Source organism: Cajanus cajan, chromosome 10, assembly GCF_000230855.2.
Source record: "Cajanus cajan strain Asha chromosome 10, NIPB_CcT2T_4, whole genome shotgun sequence".
In the NCBI taxonomy this organism is placed as follows: Eukaryota; Viridiplantae; Streptophyta; class Magnoliopsida; order Fabales; family Fabaceae; genus Cajanus; species Cajanus cajan.
This window is the reverse complement of record NC_138526.1, coordinates 39918180-39938515: the sequence shown is the minus strand read 5'-3', so window position 1 is coordinate 39938515 and position 20336 is coordinate 39918180. Positions and strand designations below refer to the sequence as shown.

General features: G+C 32.3%; 2 protein-coding genes across 2 annotated transcripts; one reads left to right on the top strand and one right to left on the bottom strand.

Annotated features, from left to right (window-relative positions):
- Positions 1 to 14855: 14855 nt before the first annotated feature.
- On the bottom strand, positions 14856 to 17198 carry LOC109817168 (organic cation/carnitine transporter 4-like). The gene is made up of 2 exons (XM_083065732.1): positions 16395 to 17198; positions 14856 to 16198 (listed from the first exon to the last, which is right to left on the bottom strand). Exons 1-2 carry the CDS (start codon positions 16807 to 16809, stop codon positions 15057 to 15059), a joined length of 1557 nt encoding a protein of 518 aa, XP_082921858.1. The 5' UTR covers positions 16810 to 17198; the 3' UTR covers positions 14856 to 15056.
- Positions 17199 to 17510: 312 nt separating this feature from the next.
- Positions 17511 to 19382, top strand: LOC109788646 (retrovirus-related Pol polyprotein from transposon RE2). Its single transcript, XM_083064857.1, has one exon. It carries the CDS (start codon positions 17511 to 17513, stop codon positions 19380 to 19382), a length of 1872 nt encoding a protein of 623 aa, XP_082920983.1.
- Positions 19383 to 20336: the final 954 nt, after the last annotated feature.

Here is a 20336-nt window from a genome sequence, read left to right as displayed (position 1 = left end):
GGTATCGTTTGAACCCTCCTATATATATATATATATATATATATATATATATATATATATATATATATATATATATATATATATATATATATATATATATATATATATATATATATATATATATATATATATATATATATATATATATATATATATATATATATATATATCGCTTGTTATGCTGCTTTGATTCTGATTATAAAATATTTTTAAATAAATTATGTAATTTAAGAAAATTAGTTAATTTAGTTAAAAATATTAAATATGTTAGTAATTTAAATTATTTTTTAAAAAAATTTTCTCTTTTTACTTAATTATTTATCACTTAATTAATCAATATTTTTTATAAAAAGTGATTTTTTTTATGTATTTATTTATATTTTTCAATTTTTCAATTTTTTTATGTACTAAAATATATGTAATTGTATATCAAATAAATATATATTTATATATATTATACTTAAATAATACTTTTTTGTATATAATTATATCAAACATATATTGTTTTTCTTTGTTATTGATTAATTGAAAGATTTTATGACTATTTTATTAAATAAATCTTGACCAACTCTTTATTTAGTAAATTACATTAACAAAAATATTTTGGGAAATGTGTGACAAAAATAATAATTTACTTACAACATTTTTGTCTCTTTAAATCCTAATCTTACATCTTATATAATCTTTCGAATTTCATCAAAATTTTACTAAATTTATAATCTTCAACTTTATTAAAAAGTACCTCATATGTCAAATTCATAAACTCCCAAATAATTGAATAACTAAAATATAATAATTTAAATTTTTAAGTGCAGGGAAATCGAAAAAAAGTAAACGTATTTGACTTTAAATTTAAATAGATCTAACTATTTAAGAAGAAAAAAAAGTTAAAGCAACATAATTGCACACAATTCATAATAAAAGGATATAAAATGTAGAATGAACCTTATCTTATCCCCATTTTGACATACGATGTTCCAAGGAAATGTTACGCGGAATCTAGCTGACATTTCTGTAATCGAGAAAAATTTATTTATAATATAAAAATTAAATTACATGTAATTAAATTCACACATCATTATAATTATCATATGATATTGGTATATTTGTCTACATGTCAATTTTTTCCACTTTTATCTTTTGATATATTTTCTCTTTATTCTTTATATATTACATCTTCTATATATATTCTATTCAATCTAACTCTCACTCCTTTATTATTTAATTTTTAGTTCACTACAATTATCATTATCATCATTAAAATGTACTTTTTTTTCTTTTGAATTTTGATTATACATAATTGGGATTTTGTATGTCAATTTTGTTAATCTTTATCTTTTGCTATATCTCTCATCTATCATTTATATATTACATCTTCATATTTTATTTAATTTATCTCTCACTTTTTCTACATCTTTTTTCACTATTTTCAATTTTACACAAATAATATGAAATTTGATACTCAATTATAATGAAGTTGAGTTTTTATGTTTTGTTTTTATATGTGTTTATAAACAAAACAATTAATATAGGATTATAAAAAAATAAAACAGTATATAATTATTGATTACATTAAGTAATGCGTTTATTAGTACTACACATTTATTATTGGTTATTAACTATTAATAATTATTATAGATAATCTCATTTATAGATAATTATTACTTATAATTAAATTTATATTGGTAACATTTTATTTAATATGTTAAAAAATAATTTTTTTATTAAAACTTAAAAAAAGTGAAAATAAGAAATGTGTAACTTTTTTTTTTTTCTAAGCAAAAGAGATTTATTAAAAAGGAGTACAAAGGGTTCTCTAACCCATATACAAATACAATAGGTCAAAGAATACTTGTAGCAACTAAAAAATACGGTACCTATTTTACAGTCACAGTAACAGAAGATACGACACCTAATAAGCAATTATTAAGTGATTTACCACATATTTCACACAAGAAAAGTGTTTGAAGTACCCTTGGTGATGACAGTATGTGATCTCCCACAAGTATAATATTGCTAGTAGTTTAGGCACAATCAGCTAAAGAATCTCACCCTACGTACTCAGATGCTCAGAAACTGAGTATATGTCCAAAATATTTAGACAGACAGCGGGGGAACCAACCCAAGATGAATAGGGCTACTGGAAAGAAATGTCCTTAGCCTTACCAAGAACGAATTTGAATCAACTCCAATAAGTCAGAATGTAATATGACCTTATCAGAGAAAATAGCCTCATTCCTAGCAATCCAAAGAGACCATAAAACAGTCATCCACACAGTTGACCATCTTAAGCGATCCACACTAGAGCAAATAGGTAAACCCACAAACTGTGCTAAGTGAAGGTGGCAAGAATTATGGAGCACAGACTTTATACCAAACCAATTTAAACACAACATTCATATGCAATAAGCAAAAGGGCATTCAAAAAATAAATGGGACTGTCTCTAGATCATGGCCACACCAAATACAGAATCCATCTCTAGCTTGTAGAATCACTCTTTTAATTAAGTTTTGTTTTGTTGGTAATTTATTAAGCATAGATCACCAAGCAAAGCCAGACACTTTTGAAGGAAGAAACTTGGACCATAGGTAATTATATAGAGGAAATTCACCGAATATATCCTTATTCACAATGACATTGTAAGCTGACCTCACAGAATATTCACCATCTTTTGAAGCTGACCAGACCCAATGATCATTAACTCCCGATTGCAGGTGCAAGAAATTAATGTCAGCTTCCAATTGTTGTAATAGTTCACCTTCCCATTGAAACAGGTTTCGCCTCCAGGACCAATTCCACACTTCGTCCCCATCCACTATTACCCTCAAATCAGCAATAGTGGCACTTTTATTAGTCGCAATAGATAATAGCCTTTCATATTTTACACAAAAAGCTGTTGGGCCACACCAAGCTTCCTGCCAAAAAAATGTATTTGTCCCATCCCTTACAATCTTATTACACCTACTAGAAAACCAACCATCTATAATTAACTCTCCCTTGTCAATTCTCCATAAATCAACCCACCAATTAGAACCCTTACCTCATCTCTCTCTCTCACATGTATTTTCCCATATAAAGAAGCTAACACCCTATTCTACAACCTCCCCTTATCTACTAAAAGCCTCCACCTCCATTTCCCTACCAATGCAAGATTAAAACCCCTTAAACCTTTGATGCCCAATCCCCCATGCCTTATGTCCCTACACACATCATCCCAAGCAACCCAAGCAATCTTACTATGATCCTCATCTCCACCCCAAAGAAATCTCCTAAATAAAGATTCTAGTCTAGTAATAATACCTGTCGGAGCCTTGAAGAAGGAGAGATAATAGATCAGGATGGAATGCAAAACGAATTTCAAGAGAACACTTCTGCCACCAAATGATAAATTTTTGCCTTTCCACTTAGACAATCTCTTTTGCACCTTACTAATTACTGGATCCCACGTCTTTAGCAATCTTGGATTTGCACCAATTGGTAGACCCAAGTATGAAAAAGGTAGAGAACCCACTGTACAATTTAAGAAAAGAGCCATTCCATCTAACAACTCTCTATCCACATTGATCCCATATAGTTTACTCTTATGGAAATTGACTTTAAGCCCTGCAACCACCTCAAACAACTGAAAAATAGCCTTAATAGCCCAAATATTTTGCAATGAGGCCTCTCCAATGACTAGAGTGTCATCAACATACTGCAAGTGAGAAACTAGCACTGCCTCTTGACCAACCTTATAGCCAACAAACACTTGGGACTCAACTGCCTTAGCCATCAAAGCATGGAATCCCTCAGCAACAATAAGGAACAAAAAAGGTGCAAGAGGATCTCCTTGTCTCAAGCCCCTCATAACCCCAAACTCGCTAGAAGGGCTACCATTCAACAAGACAGAGACTCTAGCAGTACTCAAACATGCTTGTATCTGCATTCTCCACTTAGAAGGAAACCCCATCCTCTCTATAATGAACTGCAAGAACTCCCAATTAATTGAGTCATAAGCCTTTTCAAAATCTACTTTAAAAAGCAAATTACTTGTATGCTCTCTTTTGATCTCCTCAAAAACTTCATTAGCAATCAAAATCCCATCCAAAATGAATCTTCCTTTTAAAAAAACTGATTGACAATCTGAAATGACACTACTAATCACCTTACGCAGCCTGTTTGCCAGCACAATTGCCACAACCTTATAGATGCTCCCTATTAAAGAAATTGGTCTATACTCTTCCACTTTCTACGGACTATCAGTTTTTGGGACAAGCACAAGGAACGAGCTATTTGACCCTTCACCAATTTGCCATATATATAGAATTCATGCACCATAGCTAAAAAATCAGTTTTGAGAATATCCCAAAAATCTTTAATAAAGTTAAAATTATACCCATCTGGTCCTGGACTTTTTGCACCTTCACAATCCCATACAGCTTCCTTCACCTCCTCCTCAGAGAAAGGCAAAATCATCATAGTAAAGAATAAAAATTTGTTCACCCACGTTCTAGAAAAATTGTAAACACCAATTTTATTCCACTAATTTTTTTTATTAATTTATTTCTCAAAAATTTCAAATTAACAATTTGCAAGTTAGATTTAAACTCAAAAAAATGCACAATAACCATAAATAATAAATAAAAAATAATAAAATAAAAAAAAGACAAAATAGGGAAGCCAAATCTTCTTTTATATCAACAAATGTGTTTTGTGGCCAGGAGAACTTTTTCCTTATCCTGTAAAGTTTTTATGTTAGTGTAAAAGTTTGGTTTTGGTGCCATGCATAAAACAATTCTCGAAACTGCAAATTAGCAAGCTGACATTTTTTGGCAGCATGCTTTGACTTGTATACGATTCTTGGGAAAAGGGGAGAAGATAACGATTCTTGGGAAAAGGGGAGAAGATAAGAATAAAAAAGCGGGAAATTTTGGGGATCTCTCGCATAGGGAGGAGCCATAAAAAAGGAACGAAATGTCTAAACAATGGGGACACCGTCAATGAGGTGCGGCCTTGGAAACGCCCTTGAGAAAATCATCCCTTGCACGGTGCACCCTCGTACCAGCAGGATCCACATCAAATCTATAAGCAAGTAGCTATTATAAACACTTTGTAAGTATGATGTGACATATTTCAATATGGTTTTACTTCACCCCTGGTACTACGTTCACATCATATAAACATGTGCTATTGGTTTTTGTTTTTTTCTTTCTACCATTAACAGCTTTACGCGTGCCTTCCACTTGCAAAGTTATTTTTTTTCATTAGCTTTCCTTATAGCATGATTTGACGCACTTTAATATGATTTTGCTATTTATCTCCTGTACTACATTCACCATATATATATGCTATTGATTTTCGTTTTTTTCCTTTTACCATTAATAGCTTTAAGCATGCTCCCGCTTGCCAAGTTTGCTATGTTACGTGACTCTTGTCTCTTACCTTTATTGCATTACATAAGGATTTAACATCCCTGAAGATGATCTTGTGTGAAATTATCATTTGGCTTGCATATATGAAAAATCTACACAAATGAAGTTTTGTTAAAATAAGCGCATTGTTTATATTTTACTTTTATTATTATAACAATATTAATTATATATTTACTGTAAGATGAACTACTAAAAAATTTAAATATTTTTAGCGATTAATAATAGAATAGTTAATATTCGAAATTTCAAATATGATTAATTTATTTGGCGTAATATCTCTTTGATCTTAAATTCTTAGAACACAAGCTGTGACAGTTTGGAAGTTCTAAATCTTTTAGAATAAAACACTTGATGAAAATTAAGGCTAATATCTGTAATTTAATCAATGTATAATAGACACATTTAAAAGACGAGTAACTGGATAAATGTATTCAGGTGGTAAACGAGTTTATTAGAGAAATCTGATTCTGCAATTTTTATTTCAATGTTGTGGGCTGGTTGTGATGGTCTAGCTTAGGTTCCTTGTTGTTGAACGGTAATTTTAGTTCACATGTAGTATTTTGTAATGGGTTGGAGTACCCCTTGTACTTCCTTTATTTTTAATTATTTGGCTTATAAAAATAAAAAAAAGACGAGTAACTGGATGCAACATTCTCTTTATTCTAGGGTTTAAAGGTGCAAGTTGTGACAATTTGTCCTCTTAAAGTCCTTATTTCAAGATTTGCTTAAGTATCAAAATATAGTATTAGAATATCCAATATAAATATTTGAAGTATTGTATCAAAAAATTTATTGGAGGAGTGGTTAATTAGATGTGACATCTTTTTAACCTTTGAATTTAAAATACAAGTTGTGACAACTTGATATCTTTAAATTTTTTCTCCAAAAACATAAATGTCCAACCAAAAAAATCTTTTAAGATAATAATGTTTATAGCAATAATTATAATTAAAATTTTATTGAATTGACTTTCGTGTACATATTAGTCAATTTTATATTTTTAGGGTGAATGAGCTGAAACAGTTCAAGAATCCTACATCTAACAAAAATAAAATTTAATTAAAAAATATAAACACACAAATATTTTCTACCAAAGAACTACGTGACTCTGATTCTTCATTACACATGGAGATACGTAGGAGCAAGAAATAAATCTTGTCGAGCCAAAAAATAAAAAAATATATTATCTTCTTTTTTATATAACAATAATAATTTTAACTTTTTTTAATGCATTAGTTAAGTTAGTTAAATATTTGATTATTTTAGTGAGATAAATATTTTATAAATTATAAATAATTTGTTTAATTAAATAAAGGTAATCGTCTTAGGACGAACGTTGTGAGGTGTTAATACTTTCCTCACATGTAACCGACTCCCGAACTCAAAAATCTGATTTTTCGTAGACCATTTTCTTTTATGGTTTTTCTAATATTTTTTCGAAAAAAAATAATATTGGTGGTGACTTCCTCTCTTTTAATTTATTTTTCACCGTCCTGTCGCGATCTCGGTTGCGACAAAAATGATTAAAAGTAAGTTTAGTTTCCAATGATATCTTTTATTATACATTTTTTTCCTCTATGTTATTTTTTTTATTTTTAAATGTTAGTTTAAAAATGATAATCAAACTTCACACAAAAAATTTATGTAGTTCAGTTTAAATTAAATAATTATTCTAATGAATCTGTTAATGAACATCATACTATAAGAATTATATAATTATTATTTTTTAAGTGAATTACCTAGAAATTGGTCTAAATAGAAAAATCGCACAATTGCATAATAAAAATAATAACATAAGCTCTCTCAACTATAATAATGTATTCTTGACAAATATTATAACATTTTTCAGTGTTATATGTTCATCACATTTATATCTTTAATTACAATTAACTTTTAATGCATCTTATGATTTAATAACAATCGAACTAGAATATGAAAAATTAGTAGCTTCAATTTGTCTTATAAATCATATTATTTAATATCTTAATATCTCTCCTAATTTATGATAAATATATGTATGCTTCGTATAACTATTATTTGTTTTGTTATTTCAATTTTTTTTTAAACATTTATGTGTATTTGCACGGGTGACATCTAGTTAAAAATTAAAGCAAATCAGTTTTTCTTTTCAGCAACCAATCAATTTGTGTAATTCCTTATTAACAAAGCAATGATTTTAAAAGTTTGGTTGTACCTAATCTTTTTCCTGGCTAATCGAGTTTAACTTCATGCTCTGTATTTTAAAGTCAGCTTAGCAACGTGAGTTTCCGTACTGTGATGTGCTTCGACATTAAATATCACTTGTTATATTAATTTATTAAATTATCTTTCTACCTTTTCTCTTTCTTCGTGATTCTTTACTATTTTTAACCTTAATTCATCCCAATTTTAAGTGGTCCAATATCATCATTCCCTGTATTAGTTACTCGTCGTGCTCTTGTTATTTTTCTTTGTTATTGATTAATTGAAAGACTTTGACATCTCCTAAATTCCATGTATTCTCGCTGACAACATTTTCTTTTAGAATATTTTGAAACGCCATTTTATTTTCTAGATGGTTAGATTTTACGATTAATCCATTTTTATTTTTTATTTTATTTTTAAATTATTATTTTTATATTTAAAAATATGTATTTTAGTCTTTTATCTTTTATATTTGAATTAATTTGATCATTTTAAAATAATGACTATTTTTAATTATGCGACATCACTACTAGAAAAGTATTATTTTTCTGTAATAATTCTATTTGAGATGTTATCAAATAATGTTGTAGACATTGTTGTGTTTGAGCCATAAACATGTGACTCTTGTGAGATAAAATGTGTTGTATTTGTGTGTAGATTATGTAATAGTCACGTGATGTGAAGTCTAAACTAAGACTTAGCAAGAATAAAGTTTGGGCATGTTGGCCTAGTCACTAGTGCAAAAAGAGTCTTTTACGTCACCTAAATTACGTCGGAATAGGTCAACATCGACGTTATAAAAACGCGGGTGGCAGAATGGTAAATAAAAAGAACTAATTTACGTCGGCCTGGTGGGGGTTCGACGTAAATTAGCAATTCTACGTCGGAGCAGTATACAAGCCGACGTAGAATTTCTAATTTACGTCGGATCCCCACCAGGCCGACGTAAATTAGCCTCATATTCCCGCGCCCCTTCTACTCTCTAAAAGGATCATTCACACATGGAGAATTCAAAATTTTAAACCCAAACTCATCTCCTGCTTCCTTCTCAAATTGTGGCTCTTCGTTGATCTACATCTTGCTCTCTTCTTCGTTTTCTTCACTTTTCTTCACAACAAGGTACCCATTTCCTATTTTCTTCGTTTTCTTCACTTGACACAATGTTTTCTCAATGAAAAAAAATGGATTTTTTCATGTTTAAGGTTGCATTTGTCCTCGTGAGGGTCTTTAAGGTAACCCATCTTCTTCTACTTACTACTTTCTTTGTGCATTTTGAGTTTTTGAAGCTGGAGAAGGAAGTGGCCAAGTCCAGGTTGCAGAACGGGTCGTTTTCCATTCAAAACGAGTCGTTCTACTTGGAGAACGGGCCATTCTCCAACCAGAACGGCCCGTTCTGCTTGCAGTCATTTTTCTTTTTTTTTTTTATAAATTTTTTACAACTTTTTACGTCGGACCTTGTAATGCCCGACGTAAATTTACGTCGGTTTTCACGCCCCGACGTAAAATTTACGTCTCCCGCTTCTACGTCGCAACGTTTTCCGACGTAAAACCCCCTAAAATGACCGACGTAAAATCTATATTCTGTACTAGTGAGTAGTGATGTGAGTAATATGTAATTGTGATAATGTAATAATGAGAGAACATGATAATTATATTAGATCTTGTGTGACATGCATAATGTGCATATTTATTTTAATGGGTACAATATAAAGTACGTTATTAGAGAAGGTACCCTTGAGTAAAAGTTTGGAGATCCATGACCTTGGTGTCAGTTGGGTTCGGTAGCTCTAATATTGTTCGTTTTATGCATGAGGTGAAAGTTGTGCAACACCGCTGTTCTGACGTGTCTTAATGTTTCTCCTCTTAATGCAAAGTGTTTTGATGGCTTGGTTTGAAATGTTCTCTTAAACTATTATTTGTGTGCCTTAGGCCAATGTACAACGTTATGTTTTACTAGAGCCACATGTATATTGCACAACAAGGTTTATCTCCATTGTATTGCCTACATCCATATATAATTGGTTATTGAGATATTTTGTGATTCTATGGTTGAGTATGCCGTGCTCATATTATGAATTATTATATCTTGTTTTGTGTATTTAATTATTTGGCTATATCCTACCTTGGGAGGTTGAGTGAGATTCTTCACACTCCCATTTTTCTTAGTTGTGTTCTTGTGTATATTGTTGTATGTGAGGATATTCATAAGGATGATGGTACTGGAGATGAGACTTAGGTCTTGTGATGAATTTTGTACTCTAATAGAATGTGACATCGAGTAATAGTTGGGAATTGTATTTTTATTTTTTTATCCATGTTTAGGACATGATGTTAGATTTTATTGATGTTCACTTTATTAGACATTTATGTTGAAAAATTGTTCCAATTTTTGTTTATTGTGGGACATCTTTATTAGAGGACATTGTTTTATCCAGTAAACTCTTTCTAAGTCTTGTTCTACAATTATCAATTTATATGCATATATCAGTTTGTGGGGTAGAGGATGTCACATTAGTCACTATAAAAACTTCACCACTCCCATTGCACCCTTCGTGACTTGACCTCGTGACTCGTTATCCTTGTTCCATTTTTTGAAGATGACAAAGACGCAGTCACACTCATTATTAATTATCTTGTATTTTAGCCTCAACCATTGGACTAGGTGATAGAATGAGGTTGTAGAATAGCTAGTTCATTATGTATGGTAGGAATTTAGAAATGAAAAAATTCATAATAGTTGTAGGGGACCAACTAAACACTTTATTACATAATTTCTCAAAATGTTGCTTGATAATCTGAAACAAAACCTGTTTGTCTCAACTTTAGTAGAATAACCTCATGGTTTTCAAAAGTGGAAGGTCCAAAACATAGCTCCAATGACCTAATAAAATGCATCCAATCACCTAGTTGGTTGTTGGAGAACATCCATTTGAAACAACTTAACGCATCCCCTTTCATATAGAATGTTGCAATTGGAACCCTTTAATCCTAAGGGACTTGATAGAACATAAAACACTGATCTGCCTAAAATAACCAATCCAACATATCATAACCCTCAAAATAATTGAGTTGTAGTTTTGGTGGACAAAACAATGGAGGACGAGAAGGTGAAGAGTGGTGCACAAGGCAAAGGTTTAAGGAAAATTGATGATGGGAAGTGTTAAATAGTGATGTAGGAAATGAGAGAGGTGTAGAAATGATTCGAAATGTGGAATAGGAAAAGTTGTGGTGGATAGAGAGGTGAAGGTGGGATTTGTAAAATTTTTTTGGATAGAATGATGATTAAGTTATTTGGGAAAAAGAAAAAGGTAAAGAATTGGGGTAGTATAGGGTAAAGGAATTGAATGGGTAGAAGTAGTTGGCAAAGAAATGGGAAGGCCAAATTTAGGAACATTGGTGGAAAATGAGAAAGAACTGGTAGCCAAAAGTTGTAACCATGACACCCTCTATCTTGCATGTCATAACACATTATATAATGTGAAATTGAAATACCTCATGTAAATAAAAGATCTCAAATCCATACAGGTAGAAAACATCACATTATTAACCTAACTAAACTTCACAAAAATAATAAAATTACAAAGAATTAAAATTAAAATACTCAAATTAAATAACATGAATCAAATACTAACTAGTCCTAACTAATCCTTAGTATCACATATTCTATCAAAGAAAAACTCAACATTGAGGACTAGGCTTCATCACCAATATCCTCAACATCATGCTAATGATCACCTACAACAACCATAAGAAAACAACACAAAAGGAAAGGGAGTGAGAAATATTTCACTTTGGCTCAAAATGTAGGAATATAAATCGACTAGTCAAATACAAACAATGCATACAATATGATATAGCATACATAGTTACACATCATCATACTTTGCTCATTCATAACATTATAAACAACAACAAATAAAATTATAATACATATGCAGTGGACACGAACTACATGTTATCTTGTATGTGATGCTAGTAAAACATCACACTTATGCATTACTGCTAGCAATACACTAGAGTAGTCTAGAAATACATGTCGGGTCACACCCTCTATGGATTCTCATATAAGGACATACTACCAAGGTTCGGTCAAGATAGTTAAGCTACACAAGATACATCTCATACTCACAAAGGTAGACTGAGACTTCCAAACTGAGTTATTCCCAATGTTGGTTCCCAAGCTTTTACACAAGAGACACTCCCTGACAATATATTTCATATCGTACCCTTAAAAAATATCTTTATTCATATGATACATGTTAATCAGACTCAATGCATTACATTCACATGACCTTATAGTTTCATATATCACATGTTCCTCATATCACATTACTCATCATTCATATATATATATATATATATACACACACACACACACATATATATACACACACCAGGTCATATCTACAACAACATCACGGCACATAATTATAGTAATGGAATTTAACCAAAAAAAATAATAGAGAATTCCCAAGCAGGACGATGTCCAACGGCACACGCCTTGCGTCCGATGAGATACCTCTGAAAGACCACATTGGTGTCTACCTGGACTACACTCGGTGTGAAGGAGCCCTCTCCCGACGAGAACACCACCAAGAGCTCTCTAGAGTGTTCATGCCCAACATGCATAGAAGCGTCATAAGGAACTCCTGGAGCTTCTACGTCCAATGAGGGTCATCCCACACTTGACATTAGAGACCCTAAGAGAAAACTTTACTCTCGATCTTAATGACGCACAACGTGTCCTAAATGGCACCCAATGATGTATCAGAAAAAACACGCAATAGAAAATACAAAATTAAGAATCATGCATCAATTCATCAAAACACCTAATTCAAATTAAAAAAAATGTTCTATAACAAGAAATTAGTATTCAATATCACCCAATTTACACATACAACCAATATCTCTTTACTCAAAATCATTCAAGTTCCCTTAGGATTTTCCATGGAAACAAACAAGGACCTAAAATCGTACAATTATCATCCAAAACACAAAATTGATAATCATTCAGACAATTCAAGTCATTAATTATGTGTAAGAAGAACAAGAAGTAAAACAAATACAATTGGAAAAAATTCGTCATACATGAACACACAACATACACAGAATTGAGAGTTAATTCCACAATCTAACATATAAACCTATACTTAAAGCAAGATTTCTCACTGTCCCATTACCTAGATAAGCTCTAGATGACAGGTGCACAATTCCAGGTGATTTTCTTCCTACTCTTGTTCTTCAAGCTCTAAAGCGCATACATGAAAATAGAGGCATAAGAGGGTTTGATCAAAAGAAAATTATTCTTTAAAAGAAAATATTAACACCCCTTTAACCCTCTAGTTAAAATATATTAACCCAAGTTATAAATTCTTTTTTTTTTTTAATAAAATATTATAATAATCTTTAATAAAAATACCATATATTATATTCTAAAATATATTAATTAATTTAAATAAACATTTAATACCTTTTATTAATAAAATAAAAATATCAAAATTATTAATAAAATATTTATATTATATTTTATAAAAAATGAAGTGTTACAACAAAACAACTGACTTAATAGGATAGTAAGGACAGAAGTTAGGAATTCGTGTTATGTGTCATAGAGTAGGGATTATTGATCGAATTGTGCCTGCAATGTCGTGATCTTATTCGTGAGGGCAAAAATAATATCATCGTTATATTTATTAGATTTATGATCAAAATCCTTCGTAACTTTGGGTGGCATGGATTCAAGATGAAAGCATTAATAGTAAATGAGCTGTATCTGAGTAAGAAACTAACTGGAGAATTCTATAAAAGATGAGTTAAATTACCATTAGTTTGTCAATTCTCCATATTTGGATCGTGGTCCATATTGGACCTTCTCAGTTCTCACCCTCCCTTTTACGAAAAGAAAAACAACAACAATCGAAGAAATTCATTAGTTATTTTTAAAAGAGAAAAACAAGTGAGTCAAAGAAAATTTGTGGCCTCAATATTAAGCGAAGTTATTTATTTCAAGGACCACCTACTATTGTCTAGACAACATATTAATTAATTGAGTAAAATTAATTATTATAAGTGATTAAATTTCTTCTTACGCAACTACATATTTAATGATTTGAATTGAAATTCTTAATAAAATTAAAGTAATTTTGTTACTAATTGCATGTCATCGGTCATTTGATTGACAAAATAAATTGTTGAAAGAAAAAAACCATTATTTAGTTTTACTTTGAAAAATAATATTGGATTGATTCTAAAATACAATCATTTGTATAAATTGATCATTAAAGCTTATACTTTTATATTATCAATTCAAGTTTTCGTTTTTAATCATCGCCATCAAATTCACAATTTAAATCACCATATTATTTTTATTTTTGTTATATGAACAGTATATTATATATACATTATTTCATGAATTAATTATCATTTTTTAAATTCTTAGTTATTATTTAATTTAATTCAAATTTAATAAATAATAAATTTATATGATAAAACTTAAATACTTTAGTAAATAGATTATATAATTTATTATTTAATATATCTTTTATACAAAAAATATAAATATATAATTACTTTTGTCTTTCATTTCTTTTTCAATTTCATTTTTTTATTTTTAAATACATCACTGACGTTAGATTAATATATTATTTATTGTATGAAAATATATTAAATAATGATAAATATACTAATATTGTATTATTTATTGAATTTAATATAGGTAATGCTAATATTTGTGCTTGTTTGGTTTAAAATTTGATAAAAGTGATTTTCATTAAATTAATTTAAAACCACTAATATAAATTTGAACAAAATGTGTTAAAATTAATTTGATCTACACATTTACATTGTACTTTTCATTAAAAAGGCATTAGGATCGAGTTTCTAACTAAAAAGATGGATTAATAAGACGTCTAATGACGACACTGTGATTACAGAATGTTTTCCATTTAAATTCAGTCTTATCTGCATAGAACAATGACATTACTTAAGAGTGGATTAGTAACAGAAATGGTGTTGTCCTCAAGTTTTTAGTACGCATGGTTCAGTCTGCTCGAGTTATTGCGATGATGAAGCAAGTTAAATATTTTTTCCAAACTGTAAGAAGCACAAAATTAAGATAATCACAAATAAAGATAACAAGCGTGGAAACGCTCGACTTGTATAGTCGTATATAATAAGCATGAATTAAATGTTGATATTGGACCATGCACGCAAACTAGGGTGAATTAAGGTAGAAAAGAAGAGTAAAGTAATAAATATCATTTCTTTTTTATAATAACAGAGGCAAAGTTAAAATTAACGACATTTTACTTAATTATTACATAAACTCATATAGTGCGAAGGTTGTATTAATGGTTCATATAACAAGTGATATAATATAATGAAAGAAAAGATAAATACGAGATGAAAAAAAAGAAGGATAATAGAAAATCATAATTTTCCTTAATACAAAGAACGTGATATCATGCAAGTCCAGCTTCCAATCCATCAAATGTATCATAGAGGGGTTGGTTTAAAGTCTCTGGAAGAAACACAGCAAACACTCCTCCCACCATCCCACACACCGCAAACACCGCAAACGGCAACCACTCTCCCAAAACGACAATAAACGGTGCCAACATGGCTCCTATTTCCGCCGTCTGTGTCGTACACCCTAACGCCACGTTCCTCACCACCGTAGGGAACAACTCCGACGTGTAAACATACAACAAATTTGAAGTCCCAGCCATTCCAAATAACCCCAAAACACTACACACCATTTTCATCAACTTCCACACTCCTACGTTTCCCATCATACTCCCCATCAAACAAAACAACCCGCTAAACCACATTGTTGCCACCGTTAACGGCTTCCGTCCAAGCCTCTCTAAGAGCACCGCCGTTATCAAAAACGCCGGCATCTCCCCCACGGCGTTAATCAGCACGGTCAAGTATAGGTTGTTTTTCAAGTTCGTAACGTTCAAGCTAAGACCATTGTACACCAAATCGCATAAAAAGTTAAGCGTCATCGCTTTCAATAGCCGTACACGTGTGATAGGGTTGCGAATCACGTCCACAATGGACGCACTATGTGCACCTTTGTTTTCCAAGCCTTCACACTTGGAACTTTGTTCTTGGTCGAGTACGAGGAGAACCCCATCAGGAAGGTGGTTCCCGTTGGAAGAAGCAATGGTTGACATGAGTTTCATGGCTTCGGTTACTCTTCCGCGAACGAGGTACCATCTTGGGGACTCTGATACAAAAGGAAGGACGAGGATGATGTAGAGAAAGGAGGGGATGGAGGAGGCTATGTAGAGATAGCGCCATGTTTGGAAGATGTATGCGATTCCCGAGAGAAGTGCAATGCCCCCAGAGAAGAAGTAGAAGGTGAACATGCCAACCACGCCACGCTTCTTGTGACCGATTGGTTCGGAAGCGAGAACGTAGGCACAGAGGGAAACGCCAGAAGTGCTGAAACCTGTGAAGATGCGAAAGAGGACGTAGATCCAATAGTTTGGTGACAACGCTGTTAAGCAGCCAAAGATGGCGTTTAGGGCACATGCCACTCCAAGGCTGCGTTTCCTTCCTAGAAAGGAGTCTGCAACGTGGCCAAATACTCCCCCACCTGACATTACTATGAAATTATTTCCAAACCACAAAATTTCATTTTATTTTATATCATATAAAAAGAAAAATAAAGAGAAACAACGTGACATAGAAAATATTATAAAATAAAAGTCTATAGACATAAATATATAGTCAAGATGCATTTACTATTCTACTTCAAAAATATAGACATAAATAAGAGAATCTGAACTAACCGATCATGGAACCTAGGAAGAACAAGGCCCTGACCAACCCAACCTTAAATTTGTCACCACAAACTAAACCCCACTGAGACACGGTGCTGCTACCGCGGCTTCCAACCCACTCCCAGGAACCCGGTTTGAGTTGGCAAAAGTTCTGGAAGGGTGCGTTGCAACTGGAACCAGCGGAGCCAGCTAGGCATCTCCAGTGAGGTTCTTGGTCGGCAAAGATGGTGACCATGACGTGAAAGGCTTCCAAGACACAAGCAAGGTTGGTGAGGACGAAGTGCTTAAGCTGCCACCGTCCGAACTCGCCGCAGTACTCGCGGAGCATCTCGACCATGCACATCTTCTTTGCCGGTGACGGGAGGTTGCTGCTCCGGTGACTAGTTTCGTTAGACAACGTGATGGGAATCTCAGGACTTGCCATTTTGCGTTTCTTCTATTTCAACTTTCTTACATCAATGACAGGTATATAGTCCTATGTATCTATATATATACACTATCCGGCGCCACCTTTTTTTTTTTGAAAAAATACTCTTAGATTAATTTATATTTTGATGAAAATTAAGATTCCTCTTATTCAGTTGAAACTTGTTGCATGTACAGAATTTAAATTGTGTTTAAAAAAATATAGGAAAGATTAATGAATGATCTCATGAAAACTGATCCTAGGTCTCTCATCCTTTTAATTACTCCGCTCCCTCCTTTTTGACCACTAAACTCTGGTGAACAATTACATTGTAATTAATAAATCGAGTAATTAATAAAGCGGGATATAATATTGTAGTTTTCACTTTTCCCATCTAAATAAGAATAATTAGGTAATTTTCATCTCATTATTAATTACTTCTTTCGATTTCAAATATAAATAAAAATAATAATTCAACCATTAAGTAAGAAATTTAATTTGTTAAGGGAAATGGATGAAAGTTGTTATTACAAGTTAGTTAGTTTTTCTAGTTTGAGTTAGTTAGAGTTAGTTTGTTTCTAACTCTTATAAATACATTGTTCTGTAATCCTTTTGTAAGGTAATCAATTTCTAAATCAATGATATTCACATTTTCATCTTCTCTCTCAAAATCAAACATGGTATCAAGAGCCTTGAGTGGGTAACAATTGTCTTCCGCAATGGCTTCCTCATTCAATCTGCAAACCTTCAACACACCTATATCCACAAAACTTGATGATGAAAACTTTCTCATCTGGGAACAACAAGTTCATGCTACAATTCGTGGATTCAACCTTGGGAAATACCTTCTTGAAAACTCAGTTCCAGAAAAATTCAAGACCAAAGAAGATGAAGCAGAAAACAAGATCAGGGAAGAATATTTGCAGTATGACCAACAAGATCAACTAGTAGTGGCATGGCTATTGGCATCAATGACTACTCCTATCTTGACAAAAATGGTTGGACTGGTGCGCACTCATCAAATATGGAAACGGCTGGAAACCTATTTTGCATCACAGACCCGAGCAAAGATCAAGAAACTAAAGCTACAGTTACGAATGTCAAAGAAAAACAGCACGGTAACAGAATATCTTCTTTCAATTAAAAAGACTGTAGATTCACTAGCAGCTGTTGGTTCACCAATTTCAGAAGAAGAACATATTGAGGCCATTCTTGATGGGCTTCCGGAAGAATTTGATTCTTTTATTACATCTATTACATCTCGTTTGGATCCTTACTCAGTAGATGATATTGAGGCACTGTTATTAGCACAAGAAGAAAGATTTGACAAACACAGAAAGACAGAACAAAATTTCATTCAAGCAAATACTGCAATAGTAAACTCTCAAATGGGTCATTTTGGAAGAGGAAGAGGAGAACAACAATATGCCCGTGGCACCAATTATGGTCGTGGAGGAAGAAACAACAATAGAGGCGGCTTCAATAACTATAGAAGAGGAAGAAATACATCCGGAAGAGGATTTGACAGAAACAATTGGTTTCAATCCAATCAAAATAATTGGAATAATCCTAAACCGCAGTGTCAGATTTGTGGAAAATTTGGGCATGTGGCTATTGATTGTTGGCAGAGGTATAATCAAGAATTTCAACAACCTCCACAGGCTAATACCTCTCAATTTCATTCCAATGCATCAGTCCATTCTGACCAAGGAAGCATTGCCATTCCACCAACTGTTCAAGATCCTTTGTGGTATCCTGATAGTGGGGCCTCACATCATATGACCAATGATGAAGCAAATCTGTTAGCCAAATCCTCCTATCAAGGCTCGGACAATGTCAAAATTGGTAATGGTGCAGGTTTGAAAATTCGAAACTTTGGTTACTCTAAACTGACTATGCCAAACACTTCTAGACGTTTTATGTTAAATCAATTACTTCATGTACCTTCTATCACTAAAAACCTATTGAGTGTATCTAAATTTGCTAGGGACAATTGTGTATATTTTGAATTTTTCCCTGACGTTTGTAATGTTAAAACACAGGATACCAACCAGATTATTCTGCAAGGTAGGCTTCAGCAAGGCCTATATGTTTTTCCAAACTTAAAGACAACTGATTCTTATTCTGCTTATCAAGCTGTCACAGAACTTAATTCTGCTCAATCCTTTAGCAATCTTCAGTTGTGGCATGCAAGACTTGGACACCCCTCCTCCAAAATAGTCAAAACTGTTTTAGATAAATGTCAAATTTCTTGTAATACTAATAACAATCTTAACTGTCACTCTTGCTGTTTAGGGAAAGTACATCAATTACCTTTTATACAATCTACAACTGTATATTCTAAGCCATTAGAGCTTGTGTTTACTGACATATGGGGACCTTCTCCTATTGCTTCCACTGATGGCAGCAGATACTATATTGTATTTCTTGATGCATTCTCTAAATATAGTTGGATCTATCTTTTACAATACAAGTCTCAAGCTTTATCTGCATTTTTACAACTCAAATCCCTTGCTGAAAAACAACTTGGTACTAAACTCAAGGCCCTTCAATCTGATAATGCAAAAGAGTTCCTTACATTTTCTCCTTAGTTAAAACAAAATGGAATTATACATAGACTATCTTGCCCACACACACACCAACAAAATGGAAGCCCTGAACGCAAACATAGGCATATTACTGAAACAGGCTTAACTCTTTTAGCTCAAGCTTCTCTCCCTTTAAGTTTTTGGGGAGAAGCCTTTCTAACTGCTACATCTCTTATTAATATGTTACCTACACCCAACCTTGATAATGCTAGTCCTTATGAAATGCTGTTTCACAAAGCACCTGATTACAAGTTTCTCAAAATATTTGGTTGTACTTGTTATCCATTGCTAAGGCCTTATAATCCCCATAAATTTGATTTCAAATCTCAACAATGTCTTTTTCTAGGATATAGTCCTAATCACAAGGGGTACATCTGCCTCTCTCCAAGTGGAAAGAGATATATCTCTAGAAACGTTAAATTTTTTGAAACTGTTTTTCCCTGTCAAACACAACCTAATCCCTTTATTCCTACAATTAGATCATCCAATTTTGTTCATAATAATTCTGATTTAAGTCATCTTACTGTTTTGACATCATCATCCCAAAATAATCATCATTCTAATTCTAATCCTATAGTTACTACTACTGCTTTATCTCTGAATGATACTAATCCTGCTGCTGTAGCAACTGTTCCAATAATTGAACCAGGTGTTTCATCAAGTGGTCCACAAAATGCTCATCTCATGACCACCAGGTCTAAGGCAGGAATTTTTAAGCCCAAAACTTATGCAGCTGCACTCGTGAAGTCATCCTATGATCATACTATTGAGCCAAACACAGTGAAAGAAGCTTTAGCAAAACCTGAATGGCTAAAGGCTATGAAGGATGAGTATCAAGCTCTTGTATCCAATCAAACTTGGTCTCTAGTAGATTTACCTATTGGATACAAACCTATAGGATGCAAGTGGATTTTTAAGTCCAAATACAACCCAGATGGGAGCTTCCAAAGACATAAA

What these genes read in the sequence shown, in the direction of transcription:
- LOC109817168 (XM_083065732.1), bottom strand. Translation starts at nt 16,809, where the DNA reads ATGGCAAGTCCTGAGATTCCCATCACGTTGTCTAACGAAACTAGTCAC. An exon ending in CTTCCTAGGTTCCATGATCG is followed by an intron (nt 16,199 to 16,394) that starts GTTAGTTCAGAT and finishes TAGTAATGTCAG; the next exon opens with GTGGGGGAGTATTTGGCCAC.
- LOC109788646 (XM_083064857.1), top strand. Translation starts at nt 17,511, where the DNA reads ATGGCTTCCTCATTCAATCTGCAAACCTTCAACACACCTATATCCACA.